Genomic DNA, 14504 nt, shown 5'->3' with positions numbered 1-14504 from the left:
GAACAAAGTGTAGCCCTTCATCAGCATGCTACAGGACCAATATCAGTACCTTGAGCATCCTGGATATTGTGAAGAAGTCATTTGAATTGAAAATTTACGCACAGTGAATGAGAAACTGTGCATGACCGCGGAAAAACAAGGACGTAATTCTGACCTAATAAAAATATTGCCTCAAAACTTTTCTTACAAATGAAAAAATTCTCAATTCTTCAAACACCCCTTTCAACATTAAGACCAAGAGATCTACTTAAGGTGCTAAATGGTAACAAGAGGCCAAATGGGCCTGCAGTACTCACCTTGTATATATATACACCACCCAAATACCATGCCTCTAGGCCTTTTAGTTCATGAGAATTTGTTTAAAGGTTTAACAAATTTGACCCCTTTGACCTTGAATATAAGTCAGGGTAATTTATTTTCCCAAACTTTGTCGAGCTTCATCCTAGGAACATACTAGCCAAATATCATGTCTCTTGGCCTTTTTTTGTTCATGATAAGAAGTTGTTTAAAGTTTTTAATAAATTAGACCCTTGTGACCTTGAACATATGTCAAGGTTATTTCTTTTTGCAAACTTTATCTGGATTCATCCCAGGGAACATACTAGCCAAACATCATGCCTTTTGGCCTTGTAGTTCATGAGATGAAGTCATAAAAATGTTATAACAAGTTTGACCCCCTATGACCTTGAATGAGTCAAGGTCGGACGACAGATGCTGCACCATGGCATAAGCTCACTTGGCCCTTCTCGTCTGGTAAGCTATAAATATATCACTAAGTTTCTCTTTTTTGAAACATATCTGACCATTGTGACCTTCGGAAGGTCAAGGTCATTTAATTAAGGGGATTTTTGGGAGATATGGTAAGATTGTGCCCACCTGTCCCTGCCTTGGCTGTCTCCAGAGGGATCTTTATACTGTAATCTGTTCGTTCATTCTCCTGTACTGCTGCTTCCATCTCAGAGAAAGGCGCTGGCCCCACAACTGAGGTCTGTTAAAATGATAAAAAATAAAAATTTATTGATCAATATCACATAATGTCAATGATGATGATGATTTCATCAGAAATCTTTAAGTCATTAGACTAATGCCAACATTTTAAGCAACATTTTCTGTCAGAGTTAGCAATTCATAATCTAGAAGAATTAACCTTGAGATCAGTTATTAAGAAAGAGTATTAAATAAAAAAAAGAACAAAAGATTGAAGACAAGATAATGTAATCCGATTAAGGGTTCTGTTTCTATGGTGATAGTCAATTTCACCTTATAAGGATATAGTCCTACAAGGCTGTATCTAAAGTGACTATGATATAGGATACACAAGAATACAAGTATATAGACAATACATGGTATCTTCAAATAAAGGCTGTATTTTGGTGAGGATGAAAGTTTGGCGAGGGTGAACGTTTGGCGAGGTGAAAGTTTGGCGAGGTGAACGTTTGGCGAGGGCGAACGTTATGCGAGAACCTTTGGCAAGTTACTTCCGTCTTTCTGTCCCAAGCCAAAATGCAGCTTATATTTTAAGACACTAAATTGATTGAAAATTAGATCATCAAAACTTCAACATCTTTGTAACCTGATGTGGATGTTACAAAGAAGTTTGCCTGATGGCGTAAGCTAAAATAATTACTATGTGCAGAATTATAGCTCCAAACTTCAACAGATATGACAGCTATTTTATGAATTTTCGTAAAAATAACTTGTTCATACAACAGTTTCCTTCACTGCCTAATGCAGCAAAAATATATGTGGCAGGTGTGTTCAGACCATGGCAGTGCCAGTTACAGGATAAAAATACACATACATAACTTGAATGACTGATATCTAACTACCGCAAACTACACTGTAGTGGAATTATGGGATTATCACTCCACCCTGTTTATATTCTTACAGAAGGTCAGAGAGTCAAGTATCAGGGTACTGATCCGAGGTGTGGCGAGTGATTAAGGTGTCTACCAATCTTTATCACTAGCCCTCCACCTCTGAGTCAGCCGTTAGAGTGCAGACATATGCGAGGCAGTTGTCAGGTACTGGCCACAGGTGGGGGTTTTTCTTCAGGAACTCTGTCTTTCCTCACCACCCAAACCTGATATATCCTGATATGACTCTGGCTGATAAAAATGACATAAAGCAACAACAAACTAAGTGAGGTGTGTAGGTTTGACCTATGACCTATGGCAGGCTTGTGTTTCTAAGAAAGCTGAGAAACGAACTGTCCTGTGCTGCAGTGGTTAGGTCATTGGGGAAAACACTACACCCAAGTTACTTTATATGGTTATGTGAAGTGGTGGGCCTCCCATATACTGTTCAGTCAGGTAGCAACCTCAGGCACTTAAACCCTGCCTAACAATGACCCTTTCTAATTATGGGGCAATAATCCAAGACAACCAGCCAAGTTTCAATTTCAATAAATATACCTGTATGTCTTCTGCATTATTTCATTTAGTTGAAAATATGTCAGAGTTGTACATTAAAAAAGGAAAGGAGACATCAGATATCTACAGATAATATAGAAATTAAATTTCATGGAGTTGAACATTCATTTTTTCACAATTTATGACATAAAACTCTAGTTTATTCCCTTCACTAATAGATGCAGGCCTATTGTCTGGTTTAGGAAAGAATTCATAGTAAAATCCATGTTAAAATGATACATTTTGATACTAATATCTCATCATAGTGTTTCAATATTGGTGTATATAAACTTATCAGTTGACATAGCTAAAAGAACATTATATACTCACATTGATACCAGGCATACTGTTGTAATTTTAAATTAATATTCCTTTTCAAATGATTAAAATCCAGAATTACAACAGCTGCTACCACTTCACTGATGAAGTATTACAGGGAACAGGTGACTGACGTAGTATTACGGGGTACAGGTGACTGACGTAGTATTACGGGGTACAGGTGTATATATATATATATATATCAGTACAAAGAGTAAAGTCCGTGACTCAATTGTACAACAAGAGTACATTAACCTGTAAGTCAATCAGTTATCATTATCTTTCAACACAAATATCTTGTTATTTGCTACGTTACTACATTATATAATCTGAACTATGATAAACTTTAGCTACAAATAAAACACTCTTATTGACAAAGCAATCTCCGTGATAAATTTTTTTTCATATTTTTGTTTTAGAGGGGCGTGTGTTGTCATACTGTTCTAAAAATTCATACACAATGTCGTTTTTCAGAGGGGCGTGTGTTGTCATACTGTTCTAAAAATTCATAAAATTTCTTTGTTTTTCAGAGGGGCGTGTGTTGTCATATTGTTCTAAAAATTCATACACAATTTTCGTTTTTCATAGGGGCGTGTGTTGTCATACTGTTCTAAAAAGTCATACACATTTTTGTTTTCAGAGGGGTGTGTGTTGTCATATTGTTCTAAAAATTCATACACAATTTCGTTTTCTCTTGTGTTGTCATATTGTTCTAAAAATTCATAAAATTTCTTTGTTTTTCATAGGGGTGTGTGTTGTCATATTGTTCTAAAAATTCATACACAATTTCATTTTCTCGTGTGTTGTCATATTGTTCTAAAAATTCATAAAATTTCTTTGTTTTTCAGAGGGGCGTGTGTTGTCATATTGTTCTAAAAATTCATAAAATTTCTTTGTTTTTCAGAGGGGCGTGTGTTGTCATATTGTTCTAAAAATTCATAAAATTTCTTTGTTTTTCAGAGGGGCGTGTGTTGTCATATTGTTCTAAAAATTCATACACAATTTCATTTTCTCGTGTGTTGTCATATTGTTCTAAAAATTCATAAAATTTCTTTGTTTTGCAGAGGGGCATGTGTTGTCATATTGTTCTAAAAATTCATAAAATTTCTTTGTTTTTCAGAGGGGCGTGTGTTGTCATATTGTTCTAAAAATTCATAAAATTTCTTTGTTTTTCAGAGGGGCGTGTGTTGTCATATTGTTCTAAAAATTCATAAAATTTCTTTGTTTTTCAGAGGGGCGTGTGTTGTCATATTGTTCTAAAAATTCATACACAATTTCGTTTTCTCGTGTGTTGTCATATTGTTCTAAAAATTCATAAAATTTCTTTGTTTTTCAGAGGGGCGTGTGTTGTCATATTGTTCTAAAAATTCATAAAATTTCTTTGTTTTTCAGAGGGGCGTGTGTTGTCATATTGTTCTAAAAATTCATAACATTTCTTTGTTTTTCAGAGGGGCGTGTGTGGTCATATTGTTCTAAAAATTCATAAAATTTCTTTTCTTTGTTTTTCAGAGGGGCGTGTGTTGTCATATTGTTCTAAAAATTCATACACAATTTCATTTTTCAGAGGGGCGTGTGTTGTCATACTGTTCTAAAAAGTCATACACATTTTTGTTTTCAGAGGGGTGTGTGTTGTCATATTGTTCTAAAAATTCATAAAATTTCTTTGTTTTCAGAGGGGTGTGTGTTGTCATATTGTTCTAAAAATTCATAAAATTTCTTTGTTTTGCAGAAGGGCATGTGTTGTCATATTGTTCTAAAAATTCATAAAATTTCTTTGTTTTTCAGAGGGGCGTGTGTTGTCATATTGTTCTAAAAATTCATAAAATTTCTTTGTTTTTCAGAGGGGCGTGTGTTGTCATATTGTTCTAAAAATTCATACACAATTTCATTTTTCAGAGGGGCATGTGTTGTCATACTGTTCTAAAAAGTCATAAAATTTCTTTGTTTTTCAGAGGGGCGTGTGTTGTCATATTGTTCTAAAAATTCATAAAATTTCTTTGTTTTTCAGAGGGGCGTGTGTTGTCATATTGTTCTAAAAATTCATACACATTTTTGTTTTCAGAGGGGCGTGTGTTGTCATATTGTTCTAAAAATTCACACACAATTTCCTTTTTTCAGAGGGTGTGTGTTGTCATATTGTTCTTAAAAGTCAAAATTTTTTTTTTGTTTTTCAGAGGGGCGTGTGTTGTCATATTGTTCTAAAAATTCATACACAATTTCGTTTTTCAGAGGGGCGTGTGTTGTCATACTGTTCTAATTCACCTGAAACAAAATTATTATTAATATCATTATTATTATTACAATCTTAACGGCCCATCATTACATAATAGGTCATTAGGGCCATCAACCGGTGAAACACACAGCGATCCAAATAGGAAATAACATCAAACAAACTAAAAGGTAAAAGATAAATGCTTAAAATCTTATCTTAAACAAAATTATTTCATACCAGCAAGTTGAAAAGATAGACTAAAAGTAAAATGAAAATGATGTCCTTTATTCAAAGAAATCATTTTTTCTTAAATTATATTTTGAATTTAGATACAAGCGTTAACACAGACCATATCTAGTCATAAAGTTTTTGTTGGTGTAAATCAACCACTTCATGTTGTATATCAAAATACATGATATTTTTCATGCTTGCAATGTTTCTTTTTAATCAAAAGTGATTAATCTTGGACAAACAGCTGCTTTTAGAACTACATAAACAAAAACCATGTACAAATTTCTCTTATGGGGAAAGAAGAGGTCCATATATGGTCGATCAAATTTCAGTCACACATTTTTGGCCCTTTGTTGTGGAATTGTTGGACTTTAAAGAGTGAAGTATCAATGGTACTGTGTAGATTTTCAGCTAGCTTAATGATAAATATTTATTCCTACTTTCATTTTCTATATAGTTACTACAGAATAGATGAAAATTGACGACCGTTATACAAAGATATATAATATTGCATACAGAAGGTGGAGCTGACATTTAACACTTTTAATCAAATATAAAGCAAGCCATTAGTAATCTAATTAAGCAGGTACAAGATACAACTTTTATCAATATAAACAAAGTCCATCACATGTGACCTCTGTAATAAAGATATCTGCGATTCAGCATAAATGTGTGATTTAAATAAAGTAGTTTTAATCATGTTTTAAATTGTTTAGGTATGTATCTATGATAAGATCTGATAATTGTTATCACTGTAAGGGTTGTTTTTTTCAATGGTTCAAATTACAGTCGATTAAACAACCACAGCTTAAAAATAAAAAGGATGTGTATTAAAGAAATCATGAAAATGATTCCTTTATTTGTAAATCTTCATTTCTAATGTAGCAATTTTCTGTGATTTTATTCTGTCAAAGGTCAAACTCATCTGCTAATTTCAGTTCCACATCCCAGTAGACTTTGTGTCAGTATGGTGAAATAAATTAAATAAAACAAAAGTAACCACCAAATAGATGGAAAGAGAACAGCTTTTTTCTTCAGTAAAAATACCATAAACCCATTAATAATCCAAGCATGTACTTTAGGTCAAAGAAAAAGTCTGCGACAAAATACAACAAGAAAATACCAACATCATAATCCAAACTCCAATTCTATAAAACTGGGGCAAAATATGAACAAAAGAAATATTTACATGCAGACCCCTGAAAAAGTACAAGGAGAATAAGAACAGGTGTCCTGGAAGAGCAAGCATCTACTGCTTCATTGACGACACTCGCCATGTAAATCTCCGTCAATCCAAGTAACTAATGTCACGTTCACGAGAACAAGGTATATGTATACAGCAACTGGGCAAACAGGCAAACTAACGATCATCAAACACGTCCAGCTTCATATCACACAACAGAACCAACAGACAAACTAACGATCATCAAACACGTCCAGCTTCATATCGTACAACGGAACCAACAGGCAAACTAACGATCATCAAACACGTCCAGCTTCATATCACACAACGGAACCAACAGACAAACTAACGAGCATCAAACACGTCCAGCTTCATATCACACAACGGAACCAACAGACAAACTAACGATCATCAAACACGTCCAGCTTCATATCACACAACGGAACCAACAGACAAACTAACGAGCATCAAACACGTCCAACTTCATATCGCACAACGGAACCAACATGCAAACTAACGATCATCAAACACGTCCAGCTTTATATCACACAATGGAACCAACAGACAAACTGACGAACTTCAAACACGACCAGCTTCATATCACACAATGGAACCAACAGACAAACTAACGAACATCAAACACGTCCAACTTCATATCACACAACGGAACCAACAGACAAACTAACGAGCATCAAACACGATAAGCTGCATATCACACAACGGAACCAACAGGCAAACTAACGATCATCAAACACGTCCAGCTTCATATCACACAACAGAACCAACAGACAAACTAACGATCATCAAACACATCCAGCTTCATATCGTACAACGGCACCAACAGGCAAACTAACGAGCATCAAACACGCCCAGCTTCATATCGTACAACGTACAACGGAACCAACAGACAAACTAACGAGCATCAAACATGCCCAGCTTCATATCACACAACGGAACCAACAGGCAAACTAACGAGCATCAAACACGCCCAGCTTTATATCACACAACAGAACCAACAGACAAACTGACGAGCATCAAACACGTCCAGCTTTATATCACACAACAGAACCAACAGCAAACTAACGAGCATCAAACACGTCCAGCTTCATATCACACAACGGAACCAACAGACAAACTAACGAGCATCAAACACGTCCAGCGTCATATCACACAACAGAACCAACAGACAAACTAACGAGCATCAAACACGTCCAGCTTCATATCACACAACCGAACCAACAGACATCCTAACGAGCATCAAACACGTCCAGCTTCATATCACACAACGGAACCAAGAGACAAACTAACGAGCATCAAACACGTCCAGCTTCATATCACACAACGGAACCAACAGGCAAACTAACGAGCATCAAACACGACCAGCTTCATATCACACAACGGAACCAACAGACAAACTAACGAGCATCAAACACGTCCAGCTTCATATCACACAACGGAACCAACAGGCAAACTAACTAGCCTCAAACACGTCCAGCTTCATATCACACAACGGAACCAACAGACAAACTAACGAGCATCAAACACGTCCAGCTTCATATCACACAACGGAACCAACAGACAAACTAACGAGCATCAAACACGTCCAGCTTCATATCACACAAAGAAATAAGAATACTTCTCAATGAGATCACTATGATGACTGTAAAACTTTCCCATCATTTTGATCTACCTGCATCTTTTCTGTTTTCACTTTGTCTGTCAGTTGACACCTTCTGGCACGAAAATCCTTATAATGTGGAAATTATTTATTGTTTGTTTTAACCAGTATTGGTACAGTGCAATAAAGACTATAAAAATAATGATTAAAACACTTCCAGTAAATATTCTGTAAGACAGCACTTTTACCTGATGGCATTAAACAACCAAATAATGATATTGTTAAAAAAACAGAAACCATTCCTGATACACTGAAAATATCAATTCTACAGCAGCGTAGTAAGGCCTTCACAAAATTTAATTCATCTCGAATTGTAAAGTAGTAGGACCACGACAAAATTTAATTCATCTCGAACATCGTAAAGTAGTAGGACCAAGACAAAATTTAATTCATCTCGAACATCATAAAGTAGTAGGACCACGACAAAATTTAATTCATCTCGAACATCGTAAAGTAGTAGGACCACGACAAAATTTAATTCATCTCGAACATCGTAAAGTAGTAGGACCACGACAAAATTTAATTCATCTCGAACATCGTAAAGTAGTAGGACCACGACAAAATTTAATTCATCTCGAACATCGTAAAGTAGTAGGACCAAGACAAAATTTAATTCATCTCGAACATCGTAAAGTAGTAGGACCACGACAAAATTTAATTCATCTCGAACATCGTAAAGTAGTAGGACCACGACAAAATTTAATTCATCTCGAACATCGTAAAGTAGTAGGACCACGACAAAATTTAATTCATCTCGAACATCGTAAAGTAGTAGGACCAAGACAAAATTTAATTCATCTCGAACATCGTAAAGTAGTAGGACCACGACAAAATTTAATTCATCTCGAACATCGTAAAGTAGTAGGACCACGACAAAATTTAATTCATCTCGAACATCGTAAAGTAGTAGGACCACGACAAAATTTAATTCATCTTGAACATCGTAAAGTAGTAGGACCACGACAAAATTTAATTCATCTCGAACATATGATTTATTAAGTTTTACGAAAAAATTTATACATACAAGATCAATTAATTTTTAAAATGATCACTGTTCTGAAACAAAATATTACTTACAGTAGTAATGTACATGCAAAGTGACCCAACATGGCAGTTGGATATTAAGGTAACCAACAGGACTAGCATGCACCTGTTTATACCTCACCTGAAAAGGTCAAAGTTCATTAGATAATGGTTTTCAGCAGTGTTTACAAGTAATAATGGTGCTCATGGCATGAAACTCAAAATAGGAACTCAATGCCCTATAACCTTGCATTTCTAACTATACATCAGGAAACGCACTGTAGCAGCGTGCTTCAAATTAACAGGTTAACTAATGCTTAACAATTTACAGACACCAGGCCAGTGAAGATAGAGTTCAGAACTTGTAGCTATTCAAAAAACCACATCAGGATCCTATCTACAATCTTGTGCTTTAAACAAAGATGTGAATTATTTCTTAGAAAATTGTTTGGTGCTTCTGAAACAAATCAAATGTAAATATTAATAATAATAAGAACTATATGAAATTTTATGGCCAACCCTATTAATCAAGGGTGAAAATTCATGCATGTTTTAAATATCTTTTGTCTGATACAGAATTAAGGTCCATCAAAGTAAGGTGACATTTACAAATGACCTTTAAATTATATTATTATTATTATATTTTTTTTTTAATCCAGACGCAGCATTGCAATGACATGCAAGCAAATAATTTGTTTTTTCAGTATTTGAAGAAAACATGCATTTTAAAAATTCAAATTTAGAAAAAAATTGAATGGAAAGGAAAAGTAAAATCAACTACGCTTGACTGAACTGAAGCTTGTCTACGAAAATCTAAGGTGAAGCCACAGCTAATCGGTTTCCTGATGTACAACTAGAATGTTTACCCAACATAAAAGCATGCGTGTTTTACCTGGTTTCTTTTGTACCGAGAACTCCTTAGTCTCTGGAGGGGCTAACGAAGGAAAACCAGGTAAATAATTACACACACATCAAAATGATACAGGAGTTTCATTTTCGTAATACAAGATTTATTATGTAAGAAATTACCCCACAACAGGAGATCCCAGAGGTATATTGGAACCCACCATTGTTTGATCTTTATTTGCTCTTTGAAAGCTGGATCTTTTTCTTTCTTTTCTCTTCTCTTCAATGTTTTTGCTCTTAATGATGAGACATTTGAACATTTCATTGCAGAAATAGTGATAATAATTGTTATCTTCCAAAACCATTTCATTTTTCTGATCAGTCTCAAAATTAAAACACAAACATATGGCGAAAGATCCATCCAGTACCTCTCAAGAAATTGTGATAACAAACATTGCTTACAGACGGACGACGGACGACGGAAAACAGACTACAGACAACGGACCACAGACCACAGACACAGGGTGATTTGAAAAGCCCACCATCTGATGATGGTGGGCTAATAAAAGCTAGAATTGGGGGAAAAATCAAAGGGCAACAACTCTGTAATTAAGGAGTCATGAGCCCTAAGATTGGTATACTGCACACTGTCTCAAATGAAATAGAAATGATGTGAAGATTTCTTGATCACATACCAATTCAATTTTCCCACACAAATGTGAATTCAAAATAGGGACATTTTGAGTTTCAGCGTTTGCTTTTTGTGACGCTTAACATTTCCTTTTAGGGATATCCGTACGCTTTTGTACAAATGATGTTGTTACCATGGAAACAACAGCTAGTTAGGAATCTACAGCCAATCACTGTTACACAGTGATGAGAAAACATACAAAGCTTCAGGTACAAAAACTGTGTCTTTGTCATACGTATGGCAGGTGGTTGTGCAAACTCACAGAAATTTCCTACTAAGGAATGTCAACAACAGCACATAAAAGCACATGCATATTTATAAAGAGTGACTTATGTGATAATGTCTTGTCAATATATATCGTAGTTACCATCTCATAAAGTATCATTGTTTTCTTCATTCCCTGTAACAACTGCCATCACGTGCGACAATCTCAAACCAAAATAAAACTTGATACATCAACATAAACTGTATCACAAGATGCCAAGGTTCACACAAACATTTATTTAACAAGGAACCACAAAGTCTGTTTTCCTTCCTTGTCATCTTCACAAGGATACAACAAAGGTCATCCAAAACTTCTGTAAGACATTTTTCTCATTAGTGTTCTTCTCCAACGCAAATTCAACAGGGATCAGTCAGTTGTAAGATCTATCAGTAAGATCAGGATTGTAACAGGGATCAGTCAGTTGTAAGATCTGGATTGTAACAGGGATCAGTCAGTTGTAAGATCTGGATTGTAACAGGGATCAGTCAGTTGTAAGATCTATCAGTAAGATCTGGATTGTAACAGGGATCAGTCAGTTGTAAGATCTGGATTGTAACAGGGATCAGTCAGTTGTAAGATCTATCAGTAAGATCAGGACTGTAACAGGGATCAGTCAGTTGTAAGATCTATCAGTAAGATCAGGACTGTAACAGGGATCAGTCAGTTGTAAGATCTATCAGTAAGATCTGGATTGTAACAGGGATCAGTCAGTTGTAAGATCTATCAGTAAGATCAGGATTGTAACAGGGATCAGTCAGTTGTAAGATCTGGATTGTAACAGGGATCAGTCAGTTGTAAGATCTATCAGTAAGATCTGGATTGTAACAGATCAGTGTAAGATCAGGGATCAGTCAGTTGTAAGATCTATCAGTAAGATCAGGATTGTAACAGGGATCAGTCAGTTGTAAGATCTATCAGTAAGATCAGGATTGTAACAGGGATCAGTCAGTTGTAAGATCTGGATTGTAACAGGGATCAGTCAGTTGTAAGATCTATCAGTAAGATCAGGATTGTAACAGGAATCAGTCAGTTGTAAGATCTATCAGTAAGATCAGGATTGTAACAGGGATCAGTCAGTTGTAAGATCTGGATTGTAACAGGGATCAGTCAGTTGTAAGATCTATCAGTAAGATCAGGATTGTAACAGGGATCAGTCAGTTGTAAGATCAGAATTGTAACAGGGATCAGTCAGTTGTAAGATCTATCAGTAAGACCAGGATTGTAACAGGGATCAGTCAGTTGTAAGATCTATCAGTAAGATCTGGATTGTAACAGGGATCAGTCAGTTGTAAGATGGATCAGTCAGTTGTAAGATCAGTCAGTTGTAAGATCTATCAGTAAGATCTGGATTGTAACAGGGATCAGTCAGTTGTAAGATCTATCAGTAAGATCAGGATTGTAACAGGGATCAGTCAGTTGTAAGATCTATCAGTAAGATCAGGATTGTAACAGGGATCAGTCAGTTGTAAGATCAGGATTGTAACAGGGATCAGTCAGTTGTAAGATCTATCAGTAAGATCAGGATTGTAACAGGGATCAGTCAGTTGTAAGATCAGGATTGTAACAGGGATCAGTCAGTTGTAAGATCTGGATTGTAACAGGGATCAGTCAGTTGTAAGATCTATCAGTAATGTAACAGGGATCAGTAAGATCTGGATTGTAACAGGGATCAGTCAGTTGTAAGATCTGGATTGTAACAGGGATCAGTCAGTTGTAAGATCTATCAGTAAGATCAGGATTGTAACAGGGATCAGTCAGTTGTAAGATCTATCAGTAAGATCAGGATTGTAACAGGGATCAGTCAGTTGTTAGATCTATCAGTAAGATCTGGATTGTAACAGGGATCAGTCAGTTGTAAGATCTATCAGTAAGATCAGGATTGTAACAGGGATCAGTCAGTTGTAAGATCTATCAGTAAGATCAGGATTGTAACAGGGATCAGTCAGTTGTAAGATCTGGATTGTAACAGGGATCAGTCAGTTGTAAGATCTATCAGTAAGATCAGGATTGTAACAGGGATCAGTCAGTTGTAAGATCTATCAGTAAGATCTGGATTGTAACAGGGATCAGTCAGTTGTAAGATCTATCAGTAAGATCAGGATTGTAACAGGGATCAGTCAGTTGTAAGATCTATCAGTAAGATCAGGACTGTAACAGGGATTGTAACAGGGATCAGTCAGTTGTAAGATCTATCAGTAAGATCTGGATTGTAACAGGGATCAGTCAGTTGTTAGATATATCAGTAAGATCAGGATTGTAACAGGGATCAGTCAGTTGTAAGATCTATCAGTAAGATCAGGATTGTAACAGGGATCAGTCAGTTGTAAGATCTATCAGTAAGATCAGGATTGTAACAGGGATCAGTCAGTTGTAAGATCTATCAGTAAGATCAGGATTGTAACAGATCAGTGTAAGATCAGGGATCAGTCAGTTGTAAGATCTATCAGTAAGATCAGGATTGTAACAGGGATCAGTCAGTTGTTAGATCTATCAGTAAGATCTGGATTGTAACAGGGATCAGTCAGTTGTAAGATCTATCAGTAAGATCTGGATTGTAACAGGGATCAGTCAGTTGTAAGATCTATCAGTAAGATCTGGATTGTAACAGGGATCAGTCAGTTGTAAGATCTATCAGTAAGATCAGGATTGTAACAGGGATCAGTCAGTTGTAAGATCTATTGTAACAGGGATCAGTCAGTTGTATCAGTAAGATCTGGATTGTAACAGGGATCAGTCAGTTGTAAGATCTATCAGTAAGATCTGGATTGTAACAGGGATCAGTCAGTTGTAAGATCTATTAGTGAGATCAGGAAAACTCAACATCGTATGTGATAGTAAATAGCATGCAGATTTTTCTTTTATGTGCCTAATCTTCAGTTCCTACGGCAGGCTAGTGATGATAACCTTTACATTGATATCTGGGAAAGCTATGTTTGACCAATCAGAACAGAGCTTGCTATCTACTTTGCACATTGAAAAGTTTTTATTTTTCTGTTCGCTAGCAAATAAATGCAGGATCAAAGGCTGAATGTATAATATAAATTTTATTTTACAACAATTATAACCACAAGCTTATATAAATCATTCTTGTTGGCCGAGATGGTAGCACACGAGGGGTCTTATGGTGGAGGAAACCTGACTACCCACAGAAATCCCACATAGTCCGGTAGGTAAACACATACCTTTTCCTGTCCATACTAGGAATCGAACCCTGGACACATAGGTGAAGGGCAGGTATATTACCACTGTGCCACCAGACCAAGGTTGAACAAATGGGTTTTCACTGTTACTACAAGTTAAACAGTGGTAATCCTCGCAGAGACCAATATCAAACAGTACTCAGTGTCCAGTCGCTATTTTATAATGGTGCTGTACATGTTTTCTTGACAATCATAACGTCATGGCTACCTGATGACTGCTGTCAATGTTCAGGTTTTCCTTTACCTCACATTTTTTTATCATTTTATACTTCTTACTTTTCTCTAAAAAAATTTACTAAAAGGAAATTTATTGATTTCATCTTGAATATCATGAATATCTCACAAGTATGACATAATTAATTGATATTTCTCATTAATTTCTTTTCATCTTTCTGTTATATGGGAAAGCATTAAACATTATTTAAATATTTTACAACTAGTTATAA

The 14504-nt window shown here is 35.7% G+C and overlaps 1 protein-coding gene across 1 annotated transcript in view; it reads right to left on the bottom strand.

Moving 5' to 3' along the window:
• Window positions 1-14504, bottom strand: part of LOC132560291 (choline-phosphate cytidylyltransferase B-like) — a 46604-nt gene that overhangs the window by 13482 nt on the left and 18618 nt on the right. The window contains exon 3 of the mRNA XM_060224955.1: window positions 877-988. Within this exon, the coding sequence (XP_060080938.1) occupies window positions 877-988 (112 nt within the window). The remainder of the gene's footprint in view (window positions 1-876; window positions 989-14504) is intronic.

Source organism: Ylistrum balloti, unplaced genomic scaffold, assembly GCF_031769215.1.
Source record: "Ylistrum balloti isolate Yb309-2 unplaced genomic scaffold, AGI_CSIRO_Ybal_v1 Utg371046, whole genome shotgun sequence".
NCBI lineage: Eukaryota > Metazoa > Mollusca > Bivalvia > Pectinida > Pectinidae > Ylistrum > Ylistrum balloti.
Note: the sequence above shows the minus strand (reverse complement) of the source record. Positions and strands in the feature narration are given on the sequence as shown.